Below are 22,170 nucleotides of genomic sequence, written 5' to 3' on the forward strand. Positions count from 1 at the left end.
ATGTGGTATAACGTGCTAATGTGGACTATCAGCCCATATCGGCAAAATTTAGGCCGATAAATGATATGTCTCCAAGTGCTCATATCAGCCAATAATATCAGCCAACCAATATATTAGTCGGACCCTAGTTAATTGTAACTGATTTAGACTGGGAAAACTGGATACCATAGACTATATAAAAGAACTGGCTAAGAGTGTGACATCACCCATAGCATTCAGCGCTGCTCAGGCTTGCAATGCTCATGGTTACAGGAGTGAATGTGGAGCCAGGCTCTATATTATGAATAGGACTTTTTGAAGGACAAAATGGCGAAAAAAAAAAGAAAAAATCAGGATCATGTAGAGCAGGTTAATACAAACATTTTAAGACTAAAATAATGAGCCTCACAGCAGCAGTTAGACAGAGGGACGACAAGATCCCAGTGTAAGTCAGTTGGAGCCAAGGTCATACATATACAGTCTACGCTAGCTCCACAAAAATGCACAATATTTGAGATCACAATGGGTCCATCATATCAGTGTTTCATTTGTGACTAATGGGGAGTTTGTGTCTGTTTACTTCAGAAATTGTGGATGGAAATACCAAGATGACACTCGGAATGATCTGGACCATCATTCTCCGTTTTGCCATCCAGGACATCTCTGTGGAAGGTATACATACTCTCCATCATTGGACACCCTGTAAGTAGAGTTCCTTCTTTACAGTCTTTTGTGTTTGCAGAGACCTCAGCGAAAGAGGGGCTGCTTCTGTGGTGTCAGAGGAAGACCGCGCCCTACAAGAACGTCAATGTCCAGAACTTCCACATCAGGTTAGGGATTAGAGGTTATGGTCAACTAATTTCCTGCTGATCAATTAGTTCACCAAAAACTCTACCTTTATCTGTGGCAACTGTTCTGATACTTAAGAGGCATGTGAGAAACATGGTGCCACGGTGTAGACATCTGAATTTCATCAACATAAAGCAACTGATTCAGACACATTTTTATTCAAACTAATGTTTCTTTTGTGACAGCTGGAAAGATGGCCTGGCATTCAATGCCCTGATCCACCGGCACCGACCTGAGCTCATTGACTATGACAAACTGCGAAAGGTAATTTTTCATATTTAGTGTATTTGACCAGAGATCCAATACAAAATGCTACCTCTAAAACACTTTTGCAGGATGACCCTTTAACTAACCTCAACAACGCCTTTGATGTGGCAGAGAAGTACCTGGACATCCCAAAGATGTTGGATGCAGAGGGTGAGCTGATGATTATTCCAAATCAACTATGTAGCAATGTTTCTATCAAAACTTTGAACCAACTTAATTTTCAGTCACATGAGGCCAATTCTTCTGAGGGTTCAAAATGTTCTTTGTGCTGATCTCAAGGCAGGAGAAAGTGCATGTGCGTGTGCGTGTGTGCACAGGTATTGATCACATTGTGTTAATTTATCACAAAGTTAAAGGTCATATAGTACTCAAAATTGACTCTTGTGAGCTTTAAGCCATGTTAGAATGTTGTTACCTCCTAAAAAACATCTGGAGTTGTTTCATTCACACATGTTTGAGTAGTCTTTTATTATTAGCCTGTCTGCATCTCCCAAGCTCCAATTGCTCTGTTGTGATGTCATGAATCTGTAGTTTTCAAGTTAACGGCTACCTTTTACCTTTAGTTTAGTAGAGACCAGAAATTCCAGGGCTGGAATGATCCAGATGATTCTAGTGAAGGTGCATGGTTTTAAAAACACAGTGGAGCACTGCTTATATTACCACATGACATCACCAGATGGAACAAACAGTTTTTTTGTGTTAATCATATATGAATGAAACAAAACAGAATTCCAGATATGTTTGTGATGAGGAAACTCCATTATAACATAGATCAGAAAAGGGCATAATATGGGGTCTTGCTTGTGTGTGTGGGTTTGTTGTTTGTGTCTTCTGTGCACGAGCAGTCCAGGCTGAGTCCTGTGTGAGTTCTCATAACCTTGCCTCCACATGTTGTAGACATTGTCAACACGGCCCGTCCCGATGAGAAAGCCATCATGACTTATGTGTCCAGTTTCTACCATGCCTTCTCTGGAGCGCAGAAGGTACCGCAGGCGCCCCCTACTGCGCTGCTGCTGACAACTCTGTCTCTGTCCAGCATGGCTTCCTTTTCAGTGCTGCTTTTACCTCAGTAACAACATTGCAGATGAGTGGCCACAAACACACAATATTCTGGTCTTCAAAATATGGTTTAATTTGTCTGATGGCTTAATATATTCAAAGAATCAGATGTAATAGGAATCATTTAAGGAGTACTTTTACGTAATAAGTTCACAAAAAGTCTGCTCCACAGAAGGAAGGAAATAAGACAAGAAAAACAATAGATAAATACATGAATGATACTGGGAGATGTCTTGTGTGTTTTTGGCCTATTGCCTGCTATGTACCGGTGTGTGACTCGGGGCCCCTCCCTGCCCTGGTGCATCTGTGTGGGGGCCGCTTTGGTAACCTGACCTCTCTTTTCTGTTTCCTCTGCTGCAACTGTAGACATCGTGGGTACGCTGCGGCCCGATGAAAAAGCCATTATGACCTATGTGTCGTGCTTCTATCATGCATTCTCTGGTGCTCAGAAGGTGAGCCAGGCACGCTTTCCACTTTTGATTTATGATTGACACATTTTGTTTTGGACTTAGTTAAACTTCCAAGCTTCGAAGATGGAGAAAGTCCAAACTGGGATTTAGATTAACCTCTCAAAAACTAAAGACAAATCATCTTTTTTATGCTAAATACGTAAAGTCATAAGTATGTATGTATTTTAGCTGTTAAGATGTAACACTACAGGGGAGCAGGTGGACAAGTCTTCAAATAAATTTGAAGCTTTGTTTTTTATTTATATTCATGACAGTAACTAACTATTAATGAAAGTTTTTCATTTTAAAAAAATCATTAACTAATAGTCTAGGTTTGTAATTATTTGCAAAATTTGTTGCACAGGATTTTTTAATATTTTTGAGTAAACAAATTTTCACTGATAAAATATGGACAAAACTTTTTTTAGTTAATTGGACCCTACTTAATTTGTCTAAAAGAATCACTAAAACAAACCCAGTAAAATATATTGTTGTCCAAAAATCTTTTATGAAGTTCCATTGGAACTGAAAGTAGGCTAAACCTTTTATTTGCTGTTTCAGATGACATCACAACATTCTATAGGCCAGTTATATTGAAAACAGACAGGGGCAGCTCTTTATAGGGAGTTCTGGGATAAATGACAGCCCTGCCTGTTGAGAGAATTGACATTGCATTCTAGAAAATTAAAACCACCAATAGGGTGCGCTCACATTCTAGAATTTGATGTCATAATTTTATGTGGGACTGTATCTATAATAGATTTACTGTTTTGGAATAAAATATCCAAACTTTTGATTCTTAAATGTTGAACCTTCTTGCCATTTGCCAGGGACTGGCTCCACAAACTTTTTTTGAATAATGACACCACTTTCTAAAGCTATTATAAGACATTTTTTAACAACTGGACAAAGTTTTTGATTGAAGACATTTCACAGCTCATCCAAGCTGCTTCTTCAGTTCTCGTTAGATTGCTGGTCGACACAGCTTTATATCTGCCTGAAGGGAGGAGCTAACTACACTGAAACTACTGACGCTAACACATTTGCTTGTTTACAGGTTGTTTATTAACTAGGTCTATTGAACTGCACTAAGTCTGAACTGTGCCTGAGTCATATTATCAAAATAATTCAGGCCCCAGATGGGTGCTTTCATATCTCTGAGCATCACTATTGTTTTCTTTCTTTTGATTTAGGTCTGAGGATGGCGTTGTAAATAGGAGACAAATGCTGTCTAAGCCCTCCATTTCTGTTCAAAGATGGATTGTCTTTTCCCAGTCGATTTCAAACCTACAAACATGTTTAAGACAGATACTGGTCCACCTAAAGGACAAAACCCTGAGCCACAAACAAAGCAGTGTAGTCTACTACATTCAGTGTAGTAAAGACTGCAGTGAGTGTTGGGATGGGACCCCAGTCAGCCATACATCGCCATCTCAAAGCCACTAACCATTCCTCAGTGGTTTGAGAGAAGAGTTAAAGAGGGTATTTTTGTTAGGAAAGACAAACCGTCTTTGAACAGAAATTGGCGACCCCATCCTCGGACTTAAATCGAAACGATGAAAACAATAGTGATAGCCTGTATGCTCAGAGGTGTGAAAGCCCCCATCTGGGGCCTGAGTGATTATGCTAATATGATTTAGGCACATGTAATGTAGCTCAGTAGACCTAGCTAACAGAAACCGCAAGCAAGTAGGTGGGTTAGTTTCAGAATTGTTGCAATTTAGTTAGCTCCTCCCTTCAGGCAGTGTCCTCCAGCAATCTGACCAGAACTGAATAAGCATCTTGGATGAGCAAAAACATTGTCCCAGTTGACAGCATTCATTTTTCTCTACCTGGACGACTGCAGATTTGTTGACTTGTTTGACCCTAAATTTTCAATTTTTTTTCAAATTTTTTTCAGATTTATTGACCCTCAATCAGTTAAAAGTCAAATTTCACCATAGAATTCTGACCAGTCCTCCAGCTCAGTTTCAACTATGGGCATTCTAGAATCCTATGATTTCCCATGAACCTAACCAATTCCATTATTCTTTCTTTTTGAATAGTTTGAAGTTTGACATGGTCTTAAACAATGGCAATGCTGAAATCTAACCTCTCTTTTTGTTTTGGTGTAAATCTCTGGGTTTGGAGATTTAAACCAGGACTTACTCTGGGTAATATTATTGTTGTCAAGTCTGAATGTGAGTGGTCACCTTTGAAACTGTATTTTTGAACTGAAAACAACCTTTCTGATTCTAGTGGCAGTTTAGTGTCAAATCCAGGAGTTGAGATGTGGACAACTTCACAGCGGCAAAGTGTAACTAGAGACTGAGTTGGTGCATGCACATTAGAGTGTGACCCACACACTAACCCTGACAGCATGAGCTCCGCACATAAGCAAAAGTTTGCAGCTTTTACAGTATTTCTGACAACACAAAACAATGTGCTGATGACGCTCAATTCACTGCATGTGTGCCACGTGAAATTTTAGTAAAAAGTTCATGCTTATATTGTGTGATCATAAATAAAGTTACAAGATTAAGAACTGGTTAATACAAAGGTGGCTTTCTCACAGCAGCACACTGGAAAAGGGAGCTCTTAAATAAACGTGTTTCTGATAGGCTGAGACCGCTGCCAATCGTATTTGCAAAGTGCTGGCTGTCAATCAAGACAATGAGAGACTGATGGAGGACTATGAGAAGCTTGCCAGTCAAGTGAGTAAAAGTATCTTTTAATTATCCTATTGTGGAACAAATTCAAAGTTTATCTTCTCTCTCAACCTAAAAATCTGTATCCCAAAGACAGCTCATAAGTAACTAAGATATGGTCTGTTAATGCACAGCTTCTGGAATGGATCCGTCGCACCATTCCCTGGCTGGAGAACCGCACCCCAGAGAAAACCATGACTGAGATGCAGCAGAAACTGGAGGACTTCAGGGACTATCGCCGCGTGCACAAACCACCCAAGGTCTGCTGCTGTTTGTGTAACAAACATGTGACAGTAGGGTGAGGAGTTGGGAGACTCAAGTCAGTGTTATTTGACTTAGGACTGACCCTTAGTGACTTAAGACTTGACTGTGACTTAAAATGATTTGGCTATTCTGAAAAATGAAACCGTGATCCTTGTACCCATTTTTTTCACAAATAGTGCTGTAATACGTATAGTGGGCAGGAAGGGGTGCATGCATTGTTTAGGATGGATTTAAAACTATTATAGCAAGTGTGAGTGAAGGAATGCCTTATGTTTGGAACTTTATTGAATTTTTAAGGGCAACATTGCATTATGTTGGCATGAAGTCCCTCCAGAAAGACAAGATTAACACCTACTCTCTTTACAGATAACAGACCTTTTTTTTTTTTTTTTAAGTGAATCGACTTCATATTTTAGAGATGTCAAAATTTCCAACTGCAGACTGGCTGGACTGTAAACGGTGACTACACTTGACTCTCATGAGCAGGTGACTTGAGACTTGTGACACAGTATTACCAGAGAGTAGTACTTTGTAATTAGGGTTGTCACAAGTATCAAAAGAGAGATCAGGTCCTAATCAATATTAAAACTAGATACAGGACAGAAATGAACCTTTCCTGAATATCTTTAGAATGATCTTGAGCTATATCAGAACGAGTATAAAAGCATGTAGACTAGTATACACCCATGGACCACTATGGAACCTATTGGGATGACTGAGGGATTACAGATGTAACAGGGTAATCTAAAAGAAGTACTATTATTTAATGTTTAAGTACTAATGTACTAATGTACTGTGTACTAATGTTTAATTTAATGTCACATTCTACTGTCTAAAGAAAGACATTGTGGCATTGTTATTTTCATTGTGCCATCCTTCAGAACTGGTATTGAGTATAGATTCTATTCCTTAGTATCAAACTCGTGTTTAAAATTTGCAACCGTACTTTCAGTGCAATAGTAGTGGTGGCTGTGACAGCCATTTGTGTGACTTGTAACAGTAACAGACATGTAAATGCTCTGTTTGTCCTCAGGTTCAGGAAAAGTGCCAACTGGAGATCAGCTTCAACACACTGCAGACTAAACTGCGACTGAGCAACAGACCAGCCTTCATGCCCTCTGAGGGGCGAATGGTGTCTGTATGTATCACTGGCTACATTTACACACATACGCTTTTGAATGCCAATTTATTGAACTGGCATGTAAATCGCAAAATAATTGCCTGATTTCTTTGTGGACGTTGCATCTGTGCATGTGTTGAAAAACATCAAGAAGGCCAATTTGTAACTTAGACGAATGTTAAAGTCACAGTACATAGCTTGACTAAAATTAACATCTTTTTTCATTATGGATGTTTTTATTGTACTGAAAAACAAAGAAAAACATGCGTCCTTGCATCTTCACAAACCTGACCCTTTCAGCTTGTTTCCATGGAAATGTTCCTTTGGCTATAATATTCCATGGTATGGCATGATGTATTGCAAAAAAGAGACATTTCTCACATTTTCAGCAGTGCAGTAGAACCATGCTTTTCAGACTTAAATCTCTGACTTAATGGTGAGAGACAAAGACAAAAGAGGAGGGACGGATGGAGGCATGGCATTTTTGTGTATTGGTGTATTTTTATTGGTAAATAAACCAAATAATCTCAAACCAACACTTTGGTCCCAAATTTAAACTCAAGAACTCAAATCAAAGCAACTGCATCTGAAAATCTCCTGTGAGTAGGATATCAACGGGGCGTGGCAGACTCTGGAGGGGGCGGAGAAAGGATATGAAGAGTGGCTATTAAACGAGATCCGGCGCCTGGAGCGGCTTGACCATCTGGCAGAGAAGTTTCGGCAAAAAGCAGCCATCCACGAGTGCTGGACTAACGGTAAGACCACAGTAAACACCATTTCACATATGAAGGAAATAGCCTATCCTGGTCAAAAGCAGTTATCAGTCAGTAAGTGCTGGGAAGGGAGAATAGGATGAGATTAATGCACAAAGAATCTAGCCCAAAAGTTACTTTAAAATCATACTACATACTCTAGTGCCTGGATGTAGAGGTTATCAATATCAGTGTATCAATATCTGGGTTTCCTTCATCATTAGCCTGTGGTTTTGTACACGGGATGCTTTTTTGTTGTTTGTTCTATGGAAAATCCATGTATGTGATGGTTTATGACTAAATTTCAATAAAAAAAAAACATCTTATTTAACACCCCTAGTAAATGTGTGTAGGTAAGGAGGCCATGCTAACACAGAAAGAGTATGAGACTGCCAACCTGTCTGAGGTGAAAGCCCTCCTACGAAAGCATAAGGCCTTCGAGAGTGAGCTCACAGCACATCAAGACAGAGTGGAGCAGATTGCTGCCATCGCACAGGAGCTCAAGTAGGTGGTGGGCGAGGGCTGGGGCCAGGGCTTGTGCATTGGCATACGAAGTAATGCACATTTCTGCAGTGATCTGGATTACTATGACTCTCCGAGTGTGAACACGCGCTGCCAGAGTATCTGTGAGCAGTGGGATGTGCTGGGGGCTCTTACCGGGAGCCGCAGGGAAGCCCTGGAGGTTAGTGTCACACTTACTCCTTTCAAAAACGCATAGATGCACATGAATTAATTCTGGCCGGTGTTTACATAGCGCCGAGCATGTTTGTGAGTGCGGGTGCAGGTTTTCTTTCTGGAGCAGATCTTTCCAATCTCCTCAGTTGTTATCGTTAAGGATTTTAAGAAAGGAAATCTGCACCAGGAACTAGCAAAGTACACAGTAACTGGAGGCTACTTGTACTGTCATAATCCACCTGATTCAGGCAGAGGCTGAAGTTCTCCAAACCTGTAATGAGAATGTCTTAGAAGTGGACCAGTAAGGCTGTGGAGAAGCTATACACATGTTTGGACTGGAATGTGTTCAGGGCTGCTACAGATACCGAGACACTGATATCTTACATTCAGTTCTGTGAGTATCATGGCAAGAAGAACCAGGGCAGAAAGCCCCTGGCCTGGATGGTGTCTTGTCCTCCACCCTGAAATATTGCCAGGATGAGCTGACATTTTTCACACCTCACCTTGGGCAGGAAGATATGGTCCTTTTGGATCAGAACCCTTTATCTTTCCTTCTGCCACTGGACTCATGATCACTTTAAACAACTACTGTCAGCAATACTTCATCTATTTAAGTATGGATACAGCCGTGGTGATTTCACACAGAGCACCCTTCCTTATCTGACAAGTCCAGAATGATATCATTCTGTATTTTCTATACTGTACTACTGTACTATGCTTTGTATTTCTGTGAATAGAATACTGAAAAGCAGCTGGAGACAATAGATGAGATGTATTTGGAATATGCCAAGAGGGCTGCACCCTTCAACAACTGGATGGAGGGAGCCATGGAAGACCTTCAGGACATGTTCATTGTTCACACCATCGAAGAGATTGAGGTGAGCCATGTTGTACAATGTAAAATTACATTGTTTTAGGGAAAACCATTTGGAACTAATGTTTGCACCATCTTATGACAATGGATATAGTTAATTATACCCATACCCTCTTTCTGCAGGGCTTGATTGCAGCCCATGAGCAGTTCAAGTCTACTCTCCCGGACGCCGACACAGAAAGAAAGGCTATCCAAAGCATCCAGGAGCAGGTCAAAAACATCGGCCAAAACAACAACATCAAGTTCAGTGTAACCAACCCCTACACCACCATCACACCAGAAAGCATCGACCGCAAATGGGAACAGGTTTGTCTCAGTTAAAGTATAGTCAGTGTCAAGTATAGTGTCATTACATTTTTACTTGATAGAGTTTGAAGTACAATTGACAATGTTTTAATGTTTGAAATATTAATTTAAGACATGACCCAATGGAGGAGAGTAACTCTGTTGTTTGCAGACACTGCAGCTTGTTCCACAGAGGGATGCTGCTCTGCAGGAGGAGCTGTCTAAGCAACAATCCAACAATGCACTGCGCTGCCAGTTTGCCTCTCAGGCCAATGTTGTAGGCCCTTGGATCAAACAAAAGATGGAGGTAACTCACAGCAGTCGATCACAGATTCGGGAGTTTATGCTGGAGAGCATGCCAGGTTTATGAACCTGTGGTTCCGTCTTAGTCTCTAGGCCAGTTATCTGTTTTTTCATGTAAATGTAGCCAACCCATATGCCAATAATTGCAGGAGATTGGCAGGATATCTATTGAGATGAATGGCACTCTGGAGGACCAGCTCACAAACGTACGGGATTACAAGGAGAGCATCACAGAGTACAAGCCCAACATGGACCAGCTGGAGGGAGTCTACAAACTCATACAGGAGGCCCTGATATTTGATAACATGTACACCCAATACACCATGGAGGTATGACCAGGTTCATTAACTCCAATAAAGCATTATGTCATACTATATATTTAACTCAGAGTTTGGTGATTATTGCTGTTATATTACTCCCTGTAATTGAGTAAATGCTCTGCAGCATCTGCGAGTGAGCTGGGAGCAGCTTTCGACTACCATCGCCCGTACGATCAGTGAAATCGAGAACCAGATTCTGACGCGTGATGCCAAAGGGATCAGCCAGGAACAGTTGCATGAATACCGTGCCTCCTTCAACCACTTTGACAAGGTCAGGGCCCCCATTATACCTGTGTCAGTGTGACATGGCACCTAATGTATGCATGTGAGAGAGAGGATATGATTGGACACGAGTAGGCTTTATGTGGTTGGACTAAGCAACTGTCTGTTTACATTTCAGCAGCTTTCACGTATCATCCATCAACTGTATTATAAAGTACTATGTGCAAGCACTGTGTGTGTGTAAGTTAGTACTTACCAAGATACACAGATGGATTTGAGTTGATCCACATACACATGCATTATTGTAAATATTTTTCAACATCAAAGCTATGGGGTTCTGTAGAAAAAGTCTTATAGCAAACTTGACTTTTGTGGGCATTTCACCATGCTAAAATGCTTTTTCCATATGTATGCAAAAGCATATTTGAGTCATTCATGCATTTTAAGTAATACTTTTATTATCCTGTATTCAAGGCTTCAAAACTCAGACATCATCCAATCATCCATCATCCACCTCCCTATTTGAGCTGTGATATATGTTTATAATGAAAAAAGAAAAAAAGGGCTCATTACTGCATCTCACTCTCACCAGCCCCCTTTGCTCACATGACATTGTCTAAACATCTTGAATGTTTCATCCATGTGTGTGTCTCTGCATGTCCCATCCCTTACACCACGTGATGCACCAACCTCATCTTCACGGGTGCTCTCTCATTGGCTATTGGCCCACATCAGGACCACAGTGGAGCACTGATGGCTGAGGAGTTCAAGGCCTGCCTGATCAGTCTGGGCTATGATGTGGAGAACGACAAGCAGGTAGGAGCCATTAGCAGGGAAGCACAGAGTAGCGAGACACTGGGCTTACTCTAAGCATGGACTGCAGCTCTGGTTCTGCTGTTGTGTGTGTATGTTTGTGGGCTTCTCCTGCCTGCTGGCTCTGTCAGCTCGTATTTGCTAACTGTTTCTGCTTTATCTCCCCAACCCCTTTCACTCGTCTGTCTGACCCCCTCCCATCTGACATCCACTGGCCTTTGCTGTGGTGACCAACAGAAGCGTTCAGGACAGATGGTCTCAGATGATTTCCGGGCTCTGCTCATTTCCACTGGAAACAGCTTGGTACTGCAGCTGGCTTTATGCATGCATGCATGGTGTCTGCAGGCCAAGGGCACATTACATTTGTAGGTTTAATCTGACTAACAATCTTTCCAATTTCTGGTGCCCATATTGTCCCTAATAAATGAGTAACTATTTTCTAGTTTACAAGCACCTATGCACCTCTGGTTTCTCAACCATATGACAGATTTAAAATCTCAGGGACTTACCTAGTTAGTAAGTTATCATACACATTACACATACACATTTATTATACATATTTTTTCATTAAAAACATTCTGTATATATATTGGCGGTATAATTATTTTCAAAAGTACAGTTATAGCATTAATGACACACAATCTTGCTCTTCAGTTTTGAGTTGAAAGACAGTGTTGTGACCAGAGCCTGCAGACACCTCTTTCTTATATCTGTGTTTTCTGCTTCATGCTGTGCTGTTTGCTTTTATACAGGAATGGGCCTGGGTACCATCAAACTGAATTTTTCTTTCAAGAAACTTAATGAAAGCAATGCATATATCTCCTTTTAATAGAAAAAGTAAAAAGGCAGGCAAAACGAATAATTATCTTGGATATAACATGGCTTCAATGCCAATGGCGCAAAGATAATTTTAATACTAAAGGAAGATTTTGAATGGTATCCATCGACCCCTGGATTTGTCTCTTAACACAGGTCCTCTGGACACAAGTCCAGCATGATATCTCCCTTTATTACACATATAGTCTGTTCAGCACTCCCATTGTGTCTGGAGCCACTCCAAAAACGGATGTGGCTTTTTCAGGTCATCAGGCTTTTTTTAAATGATGTGATATGTGAAACAAAGGAGCTCATTGTCACCTATAATTTTGAAAAAAATTAAAATATCTCAGATGAACACAGTTAAGTCTTCTGTTATATTTTTTCCTTTCTTTTTTCCTCATTAGAAGCTTAATTTCTTCTGATATGGAAAGACCATAGACCTCCCTCATTGGCTAATTTACCTGTTAATCATGCCAATCTTAATTTGAGAAGATGCACGGGTGAGCACACTCACTCAGTATTGGAGAAGTGTGTATTCTAGATCTCAGGCCAATTTATTGGAGTAATTTGTTTTATTTGACCGAATTTACCAAAAATCTTTCGATCCCCAACTCAGTGCCTCACAACAAACTCAAGGTTACCAAAGTGCTTTGTAACCACTATTAATTTTAATAATGATAATAATAATCATAATGATAATCATGCGTAGTAATAAGAATTAGGCCTGTAACGATAATCAATAAATCAGTTAATCGTACGATAACTTTTAACGAGCTCGATAACTTTTCCAGCCACGATAAATTCTATATGCATGCTTGTTTGTTTTCCTCGCTCTCAAAGAGACTGAATGTTAGAAGGATTCTATCGCTCTCTGACTCGTCTCGTTTAACAAGCGTAATAACGCTTGAACCAACGTGCGCTGTGTTTATCAGCACAGCGGATCTGCGAGTGCAGAAAGTGCAGCTGTCTGTGCGGTGCACTAGCAACACAAGCTAACGCCGCTGTCAGAGTGACAAAACTGTTCATCTCCGTGTGCCAAAACAAGTCACAATGCCGAATCAACACTGGTGAGCGTGACACGTCTCAACAGCCACATGTGTCAAATGCAGCGAGAGCGCAAATGAGGAGAAGAAATGTCTCAAACCCCAGCAGCCGATATAAACCCAAACCCGAGCGACTGAACTATCCTAGCCCCCGGGAGAACCTGAAATCCCACAAACCAACACGATACAGACAGGACAGCGGCTCCCTTATAGGGAAATAGGATCCTGTGTCGCGGGTTAATACGAACATTTAAGACCAAAATGACGAGTCTCACAGCAGCAGCCACAGAGAGACGAAACACAATATAAAAATGTAAGTCAGGGAATAAATTACTTTTAAGGGCAGTTTTGTAACAGAGACTTGGTGCAGCATCCCGGTTGAAATGATGGTCTCATAGACTGATGGTTCACAACTTTTATTTTTGGGCCTTGTTTGTGAACACACCGTAAGAGCTACAAAAAAGGGAAATAAAAAACAATTAGCTCTTACAGTGTACCTTTTACTCCATTTAACCATTTATGACAATCTGACTATTACTGTTTACCAACAACAAATCTTATAAAACCTGAACCTTGCTATTAATCTATATTGAACAAAAAAATACACATTCAAATTGTCAAAGTGCGCATAACATTGCTTAGGCGAAGCGCACTGGCGCCATCTAGTGGATTAAATTATAACACAGAATTGTAACGGCTCAACGTATTCCTTACTAACCTTGTTCCCACATCAACCAGGTGCTAAGCTGGGATAGACCATATATTAACTTAAAATACAGTTTCAGTAACTCTTAGATTAACTAAACAAAATTTTCCGTTGTGCTCATAGTCAGTTAGCCGCACAGACTGTTAGCCGGGAGGTAAAAATCCGCTCTCACGTGGCCGCTTCCGGTTGTACAGCGGCCTTTCAAAATAAAAGCATGGAACAAACGTATTAGAATACTTATAAACAAAAGTAGCAGAAGTACAGAAAATACATGAGATCATTTACACTCCCACCAAATCATTAGAGCTAAAGACAACCAAAGGGGTGTGGAGCGAAAATGATTTCCTAATGTAGTAATGACCTTAGTCCATATGTAAAATAATAAACTTCAACTTAAAAAATGGTTATTCAGTCTCTAGGAGCAGAACAAGCTTCTGTACTGGGCAATCCAAAATCAACTGTTTTCCAGAAGATCTGTCCTGTCCCTTTTCAATCTTCCTTTCTCCATAACGAATCTTAACTTTTCGTACAAGTCCATCTTTGTCCATTACTGTGTCCATTACTCGTGCTAATCTCCATTCGTTGCGGGGTAGATCGTCTGCCTTCTCCATGACAATATCTCCAACTTTCAAGTTTCTCCTTGGAGTGTGCCATTTCTGCCTTGTTGCAATATTAGCAAGATATTCTTTTTTCCAACATGACCAAAACTGTTCTGTTAAGTACTGCACCTGCCTCCACCTTTTACGTGCATAAATGTCCTCTCTGATGAATTTACCTGGAGGGGGCAGTGCAACCTTGGACTTCATTGTGAGCAGATGATTTGGGGTCAATGGCTCTGGGCTGTTGGGGTCGCTTAGATTATCCACTGTAAGAGGTCTACTGTTTACAATAGCCATTGCCTCGTAGAAGAATGTCCTCAGAGATGCATCATCCATTCTGCCTGATGAAACTGATCCTGTTGAGCGAAGAACATTTCGAATTGTCCTTATTTGTCTTTCCCACACGCCTCCTGTATGACTTGAATGGGGAGTGTGCATAATGAAATCACACTGTTTCTCAGCTAATAATGTGGCAAGTCGGTCAGAGTCTACTTCTTTAAAGCATTCCTGCAGCTAATTTGTAGCTCCAATAAAGTTGCTTCCTTGATCACACCTTCTTTCTCTTACTGCCCCTCTTATAGCTATGAAGCAGCGAAGTCCATTGATAAAGGCGTCTGTGGTCATGTCGTCTAACATTTCTATGTGGACCGCTCTACAGCAAAGGCATGTGAAAAGAAGCCCATAACGCTTATGCATTTTGCAGCCTTGTTTCGTCAGGAAGTGTCCAAATCAGTCCATTCCACAATATGTTAATGGTGGTGTTGGGTTCAGTCGCTGTGCTGGGAGATCAGCCATTCTCTGCTCCTCTGTGCCTCTCCTTAATTTACGACATGTTACACATTGGTGCAAAAATGATGCCACTGCTTTGTTAATGCCTGGAATCCAAAATCCATTTGACCTGATCTCATTAATAGTTTGTCCCTTTCCCTGATGTTGCACTTTACTGTGGAAATGAGCTATTAACAATTTGGTGATATGGTGGTTATTTGGAACTATAATTGGGTGCTTCAGTGTAGTTGAGAAAGATGCATTATTCATTCTTCCTCCCACCTTAAGGAGTCCATCGCTGTCAAGAAATGCATCAATCTGATACAGTTTACTTTTGTGAGGAAGTGCCTTTCCATTTCTGAGCATCTTTATCTCTTCTGTGTAAACATTAGCTTGTAGGTCCATTAGAATAGCTCTTTGTGCTCTCTCTCTTTCTTGTACTGTACTGTGGTGTGTAGTTTTGTCTTTCTTTGCCAAGCGAATGAGTCGAGCTATGGCTTGAGTGGTGTTGTACCATGAAGAAAACTTAATCAACTTGTCTGATAAGCTTGAGTGTTCTGTTTGGAGTGTGTTCAGTGCTTGTACCCTTTTGAGCTCTGGATCTCCAAGAGGAATGTCTGTTTGAACAGCCATAGCAGGAGGTATTTCTTTTTGCCATAGAAACTGCGGCCCTTTAAACCAGTCTAATGTGATGAGCTCGCTTGCACTTGAACCTCTGGAGGTGATATCGGCTGGGTTTTGATCTGAAGGGACGTATCTCCACTGCTGGGGGGAGCTGTTGAGCCTTATCCGTTGAACTCTGTTAGACACAAAGGTATGAAAACGACGTGCTTTGTTATTGATGTAGCCTAAAATTACTTTAGAGTCTGTCCAGAAATACTCATTGACTGTTGACAATCCAAGCTCCTCCTTTAACATGTTACTTACAGTTATGGAAACAACAGCAGCGGTTAGTTCTAGTCTTGGTATTGTGCTGACCTTAATGGGTGCAACTCTGGTCTTTGCTGTTACAAAAGCACAATGTACATCACCATCTTTGTTCAACTGTCTCAAATAGGAACACTGACCATAACCATAGGAGCTTGCATCAGAAAAATTATGCAGTTCTGTTTTCACTATCTAGCCAAAATCTTTGGGAGCATAACACCGTGGGATTATGATTTTCTCTAAATTTACTAAGAGACATTTCCAGCTGTCCCACACTGGCCTTAGTTTAGTGGGAAGGGGATCATCCCAGGCTGTGCCTTGTTTGCATGTCTCTTGAAGCACTCTTTTACCTGTGAGCACAAAGGGGGAGAGAAATCCCAGTGGGTCATAAAGAGATGCAACCGTAGACAAGATGCCACGTCTTGTAGCAGGTTGGTCATTGGGGCGAAAGCGAAATCTGAATGTATCTGATTCAATGTGCCAGTGTATGCCTAGAGCTCGTTCAAGTTTAGAGTCATTAAAGGTTAAGTCACAGTCCTGCTTTGGTGTGGCACGTTCAGATGGAGGAATGCTTTCTAACACTGTTTGATTGTTACTCACAAACTTGTGCAGTCTGAGGCCACCTGAGGCGCATAGTACCTGAGCCTCCGTTGCCAGCTGAATGGCTTCCTTGATGCTTGCAGTGCATGTTACTCCGTCATCCACATAGAAATCCTTCAGGATGAACTGTGACGCAAGAGGAAACAAAGTTTCGTTCTCTTTAGCAAGATGCTTTAAGCCATAATTGGCACAACCTGGTGAGGACATGGCACCAAAAAGGTGCACTTTCATACGAAATTCCTGTGGCTCAGTGTTCAAGTTGCCGTTTTTCCACCAGAGAAATCGTAAATAGTCTCTGTCACTTTTGTACACATGAAACTGGTGGAACATTTTCTCAATGTCACATAGTAATGCAACATGATGTCTTCTGAATCTGAATAGAACACCGTTTAGATTGTTAAGCAAGTCCGGACCTGACAGCAAATGATCATTTAGACTGCTTCCTTTGTACTTGGCTGAAGCGTCGAAGACAACCCTAAGCTTGTCTGGTTTTTGAGGGTGATAAATTCCATGGTGGAGAATATACCACCTTTCTCCTTCTTTGGCCTCACTGTGCGCTTCCTCTGCGTCACCTTTTTCTATGACATCACTCATGAATTTCACGTAGTGTTCTTTGTACTTTGGGTCCTTTGACAGTTTAATTTTCAGATTTTCAAGTTGAACAGTGGCCATGTGTTTGTTGTCAGGTAAGTGTGGTCTCTCTTTAAATGGGAGAGGCATTTCATAGTGTCCTTCTTTGTTTTTGTAGATGCCTTCCTTGAGGGTGTTTAGAAAGAGAATATCATCCTGTGACACCGACCTGTCTTCCTTATTATCATCCTTGAAGTCAGACTCGAGAATCTTGAGAGCGTCTGCAGGAGTCACCAGGGGGAGCTCTTTGATCGTGACTCTGTGACATACTGTGGAGCTGCTTATAGTGTCACTGTGCGATATGGTGGGGCCGACAATACTCCAACCCAAAGCTGTGCGAACAGCATAAGGCTCATCTTCTCCTAGAATAACCTGCTTTGGAGCTAATGCCTTGGAACAATTATAGCCAATTAACAGGCCTACTTCACATTCTAACTGTGGTGGAATCTCACTTTCTATAACCTTGAGATGATTTCACTGTCTTGCCGTTTCACAGGTAGGAATGTGTGTGTGGTTCACTGGGATACTTTCTTCAGTGTAAGCAGGAGGGAGTTCAGTTACTTCAGAGGAGTTGTAGCCTCTTACCTTGAGACCTGAGACACGTTTACTTGGCATAATAGCATCTTTACCAAGCATCGTGGTGAGCCTTAATCTTACTGGGGTGGTCTTAGCCTTGAGACTGTCAGAAACATCTTGATCAATGAACACTGTGTCACTTTGGGTGTCTAAAAGTGCGTAGACGAGCTGTTCTGTGTCTGGTTGGTGCTCTGATGAAAGCCAAACTGGTACGATCATTGAAGTACTCACACATTGTTCATTAGTTTCTGTGTTGAGAGACAGGGTAGTTGAAGCCTGCTCTGTGTTGCTTGGATTTGGACTTGTAAGTGGTTTGTCTTTGTCCTTGTCATAGTTAAAGTCATGCAGACATGTAGGGTGTTTTTTCTTACACATTTCACAAATGAGTCTGTGACGACAGTCTTTTGCGCTGTGTCCAGGTTTCAGACAGCCATAACACAATTTCTTCTCCTTTATATATTTCCTTCTTTCATCCAGTGATATGCCTTTGAACTGTGGGCAACAGTGAAGCTTGTGCCCTTCCTCATAACAAAGCATGCATGACAGTTTTATGTTTGGTGTTTTTTGTTTTGAACTATCAGCTTCCGTTGCTGCTTGTGTGTGCAGAACATTACATGTTGGCCTTTTCTCTCTCTGTGTAGTTTTAAGTGAAGCTGACACTATGTTACCGTTAGGCATTGGAGCTGAAACTTTGGGTATCTGCAGATGTGATCTGCTTATGTCTGCAGAATAAACACTGTCCTCATTTTTTATTTCTTCATCGTAAGTCTTTAGTCTAGCTCTAGCAGCCTTTAGTTCCTTTTCTGCTTTTAGTCTCTCTAGTTCACGTTTCTGAAACTCAAGCTCCTTTCTTTGCCTTTCCTCTAACATTTGAATCCTTTCCTTTTGTTTCTCTTCTTCTATTAACACTTCATACTCTGCCTCCTTAGCGGCCAATTCTGCAGCAGCTTCTGCTCTCTTTGCTGCTACAGCGGATTTGACAGAAGAATGTGTTTTGCTGACCGAGGATTGTCTACCTGAGAAAGTGACAGAAGAACCATAGATGGAATGAGCATAGTCCTTATCACGAAGCACTCTGAGACTTCTCTTTACTTTGTCATAATCATAATCATCAATGCCTGAGAGTCTTTCATGTGCCACTTTAATAATGTCTATTGTGACAGCTTCACAAGCATCTATAAGTCGCCTGGTGCCTGCAGAAGGGTCAATGTGATCCCTGATTTCGGTGTAAAACTTTATGACACTGTCTTTCTTTCTCTATACTGTCCATAAGTTGTGAGATTTGAGTGTCTGGTATGTCTCCTTTAAGTTGCTCACGTGCTAAACGTACTTGTTTTTTCCATTGTTCATAAAGATGAGAAAGGCGTTTTTCCTTTTTGTATGCCTCCTCCTCCTGATATATCTGCATCCTTTCTGTGGGTTTCCTTTGACGAGGAGAGCGGTGAGGATTCTCTTCCTCAGTGGCCTTGCAAGCTTCCGTGTACTCTTGACTCTCAGATGCAACTTCCATGTTGTGGATGGGGCGCTGCTGTAGACCTTTGGATGCCAGGCGGAACCGTGGCGATAGGACTGTGTTGGAGTGGCGCTCTCCGGGACCTCGTGGATGAACCTTCTGCTGTGCCTTCAGGGCAAGCTCTTACTGTAGCATCCCGGTTGAAATGATGGTCTCATAGACTGATGGTTCACAACTTTTATTTTTGGGCCTTGTTTGTGAACACACCGTAAGAGCTACAAAAAAGGGAAATAAAAAACAATTAGCTCTTACAGTGTACCTTTTACTCTATTTAACCATTTATGACAATCTGACTATTAATGTTTACCAACAACAAATCTTATAAAACCTGAACCTTGCTATTAATCTATATTGAACAAAAAAATACACATTCAAATTGTCAAACTGCGCATAACATTGCTTAGGCAAAGCACATTGGCGCCATCTAATGGATTAAATTATAACACAGAATTGTAATGGCTCAACATATTCCTTACTAACCTTGTTCCCACATCAACCAGATGCTAAGCTGGGGTAGACCATATATTAAGTTAAAATACAGTTTCAGTAACTCTTAGATTAAATAAACAAAATTTTCCGTTGTGCTCATAGTCATTTAGCCGCACAGACTGTTAGCCGGGAGGTAAAAATCCGCTCTCACGTGGCCGCTTCTGGTTGTACAGCGACCTTTCAAAATAAAAGCATGGAACAAACATATTAGAATACTTATAAACAAAAGTAGCAGAAGTACAGAAAATACATGAGATCATTTACACTTGGTAATAAATTTTATTTATTGCTTTGCTTGTATTTGGTTCAGCAATGGTTTATTCAAATGCATTTTTGTTAACAAGTCCCTGCTGTAAACCAGACTACATTAGACTGGTCCTATGTTAACAAGTCTGTTTTATTTAGGCCTAGTGTTTTTGGTTGTATTACAGTTCCTGTATTAAATGTTATTTAGAAGTAAGGTTTATTGATCTTTGAAAGAGTGTGTTTGCATTTTTATTCCATGGTCATTATATTAGTTGAAATTGGTCTTAAAATGTCAATATTATAGTTTATCGCAATAAATTCTTGGTCAATTAATCGTCCAGCAAAATCTGTTATCATTACAGGCCTAGTGCCTTTATAGTGGAGCTGTTTACAGACCAGAAAAGTGCCCAATTGTTCACTTTTATGGTACAAGCATGAAACTTTGCCAGATTATTAACATCCCTAGGACCAACATTTCTGGATATGGAACCAAGCCCAAGTCGACCCTGGAGCCGAGTACCGCGCATGATCTTTGAAAGAGTGTGTTTGCATTTTTATTCCATGGTCATTATATTAGTTGAAATTGGTCTGAAAATGTCAATATTATCGTTTATTGCAATAAATTCTTGGTCAGTTAATTGTCCAGCAAGTTATCGTTACAGGCCTAATCAGAATAATAAATAGTTGTTTTTTTTTAAATAGTAAAAAGATTAAATCAGAACAAAATCCATCATAATACAGCAGTGACACAGAGTTTGTACCTGCTCTTGACTACCTACAGAAGATGACCTGACCGCCTTCAAATACTTGGGGAACTTTTCAACAGGCAGGGGATTCAGATTGGGTGGCAGAAGGCCATTTAAGGTATTACAATACAATGAGTGAAAAAAAAAAAAAAAAAAAACTGTCCTAGGAATGGAGAAGTAGGAATGACTGTGATGATGTGTATGTGGAGGGAAAGCAAATATTTGGCTTTGATATGCGTAAAGATTTCAAATTCAAATTTTTATGAAAAGCTAAACAATTCTTCCTTTATTTCCATCATTCACACTGATTAGCTAAAGTAGAGAATAGGTCACCTCATTTTAAGATGCATTCTGTAACTTTCTTTGGTGGAGGGCCCACCAGGGCACTTGAAGTGTTATTACTCAATAAGACATTACAAAACATGCTTTCTTACCGTTTCAGTAGCAAAGAAAAAGCATTACCATGGAGAAAAGCAAATCGTGGATCCTCTTTTAGAAAAGTTGCATTGTGCACCTTTTAGATATGTCCTGCTCTGAAGGTTTTCTGATGGCTGGTCCCACTGTTAGTCTGCTTGGAATATAGAGTGTGGCTGGGGGTTAATCTTTGTCTGCTCTCAGGGTGATGCAGAGTTTGCACGCATCATGGGGATTGTGGACCCTAACAACAGTGGAGCGGTCACCTTCCAGGCCTTCATTGACTTCATGTCCAGAGAGACCACAGACACAGACACTGCTGACCAGGTCATTGCCTCTTTCAGGATCCTGGCTGGAGACAAGGTGAGCACCACCCTGGTTCTGAGTAAGACCCTATCAATATGGCCAGTTTTAAACATGATTAGCCAATGGAATTGTTTGTTTATTTATTTGATTGGGACAGAGCATGTTAATGAACAAACATGACAACATGAATGTAAACACACCGGATTGTAGCCTAAGGCTAATTTTCATCCGTTGTTTAGGAAATTATTTAATAAAGGGGTGTCCAAACTTTTTCATCAAAGGCCACATATACAGTACAGTCTATATTCAGTTATTAGAATATCATGAAAAAGTTCAATATTTTTGTCACTCATTTCGGAAAATCAAATCCATATATTACATAGGCTCATTACACATAGAGTGATGCTTTCTAGCCTTTATTTCTTGACTTTTTAAATTAATATGGCTTATAGATGATGATAACCTAAAATTCACTATTTTGAATATTGTTATAATATTGTGAGAATATTGTGAAAAAGTTCAATATTGGAAAGTCATGGTGTCACTACTGCTGCTGACTGGAGATGTCCAGAAGACAGTCACTGGCACCTGCTGGCTGTTCACAGTGCACTGCATCCAAGCATATTCATAGAAACGTCAGTGGAAGAAAAAAATGTGGTAGTAAAATGTGCTCCAGAAAAAGGGATGACTGTAGCCTTGATTCTCAAGCAAAATCCACTCAAGAATTTGTGGGACCTTCATAAGGAGCAGATTTAGTCTGGCATCAAGACCCACTATGCACAGATGAACCCTATATGGGACATGAGACGATGTCAGAAGAGTCTTCTATGGAGAAAAAAACTGGACTGTTGCTCAATGGTTCAAAGTCCT

The 22,170-nt window shown here is 40.7% G+C and overlaps 1 protein-coding gene across 2 annotated transcripts in view; it reads left to right on the forward strand.

Moving 5' to 3' along the window:
* Positions 1-22,170, forward strand: part of actn4 (actinin, alpha 4) — a 58,421-nt gene that overhangs the window by 30,629 nt on the left and 5,622 nt on the right. Inside the window, exons 4-21 of one of the 2 annotated variants that reach the window (XM_055166672.1) lie at positions 565-651; positions 722-809; positions 1,014-1,092; positions 1,164-1,245; positions 2,521-2,606; positions 5,204-5,296; positions 5,425-5,550; positions 6,588-6,692; positions 7,282-7,429; positions 7,780-7,930; positions 8,000-8,108; positions 8,839-8,979; positions 9,099-9,281; positions 9,433-9,567; positions 9,713-9,892; positions 10,008-10,154; positions 10,841-10,921; positions 21,199-21,357. In XM_055166672.1, coding sequence (XP_055022647.1) covers positions 565-651; positions 722-809; positions 1,014-1,092; positions 1,164-1,245; positions 2,521-2,606; positions 5,204-5,296; positions 5,425-5,550; positions 6,588-6,692; positions 7,282-7,429; positions 7,780-7,930; positions 8,000-8,108; positions 8,839-8,979; positions 9,099-9,281; positions 9,433-9,567; positions 9,713-9,892; positions 10,008-10,154; positions 10,841-10,921; positions 21,199-21,357 — 2,180 coding nt within the window. Of the gene's footprint in view, positions 1-564; positions 652-721; positions 810-1,013; positions 1,093-1,163; positions 1,246-1,992; positions 2,079-2,520; positions 2,607-5,203; positions 5,297-5,424; positions 5,551-6,587; positions 6,693-7,281; positions 7,430-7,779; positions 7,931-7,999; positions 8,109-8,838; positions 8,980-9,098; positions 9,282-9,432; positions 9,568-9,712; positions 9,893-10,007; positions 10,155-10,840; positions 10,922-21,198; positions 21,358-22,170 lie in introns of both variants that reach the window. The other variant, XM_055166671.1, reaches the window with a different exon arrangement.

Source organism: Boleophthalmus pectinirostris, unplaced genomic scaffold (assembly GCF_026225935.1).
Source record: "Boleophthalmus pectinirostris isolate CB_2022bp ecotype Guang Dong unplaced genomic scaffold, ASM2622593v1 HiC_scaffold_9, whole genome shotgun sequence".
In the NCBI taxonomy this organism is placed as follows: Eukaryota; Metazoa; Chordata; class Actinopteri; order Gobiiformes; family Gobiidae; genus Boleophthalmus; species Boleophthalmus pectinirostris.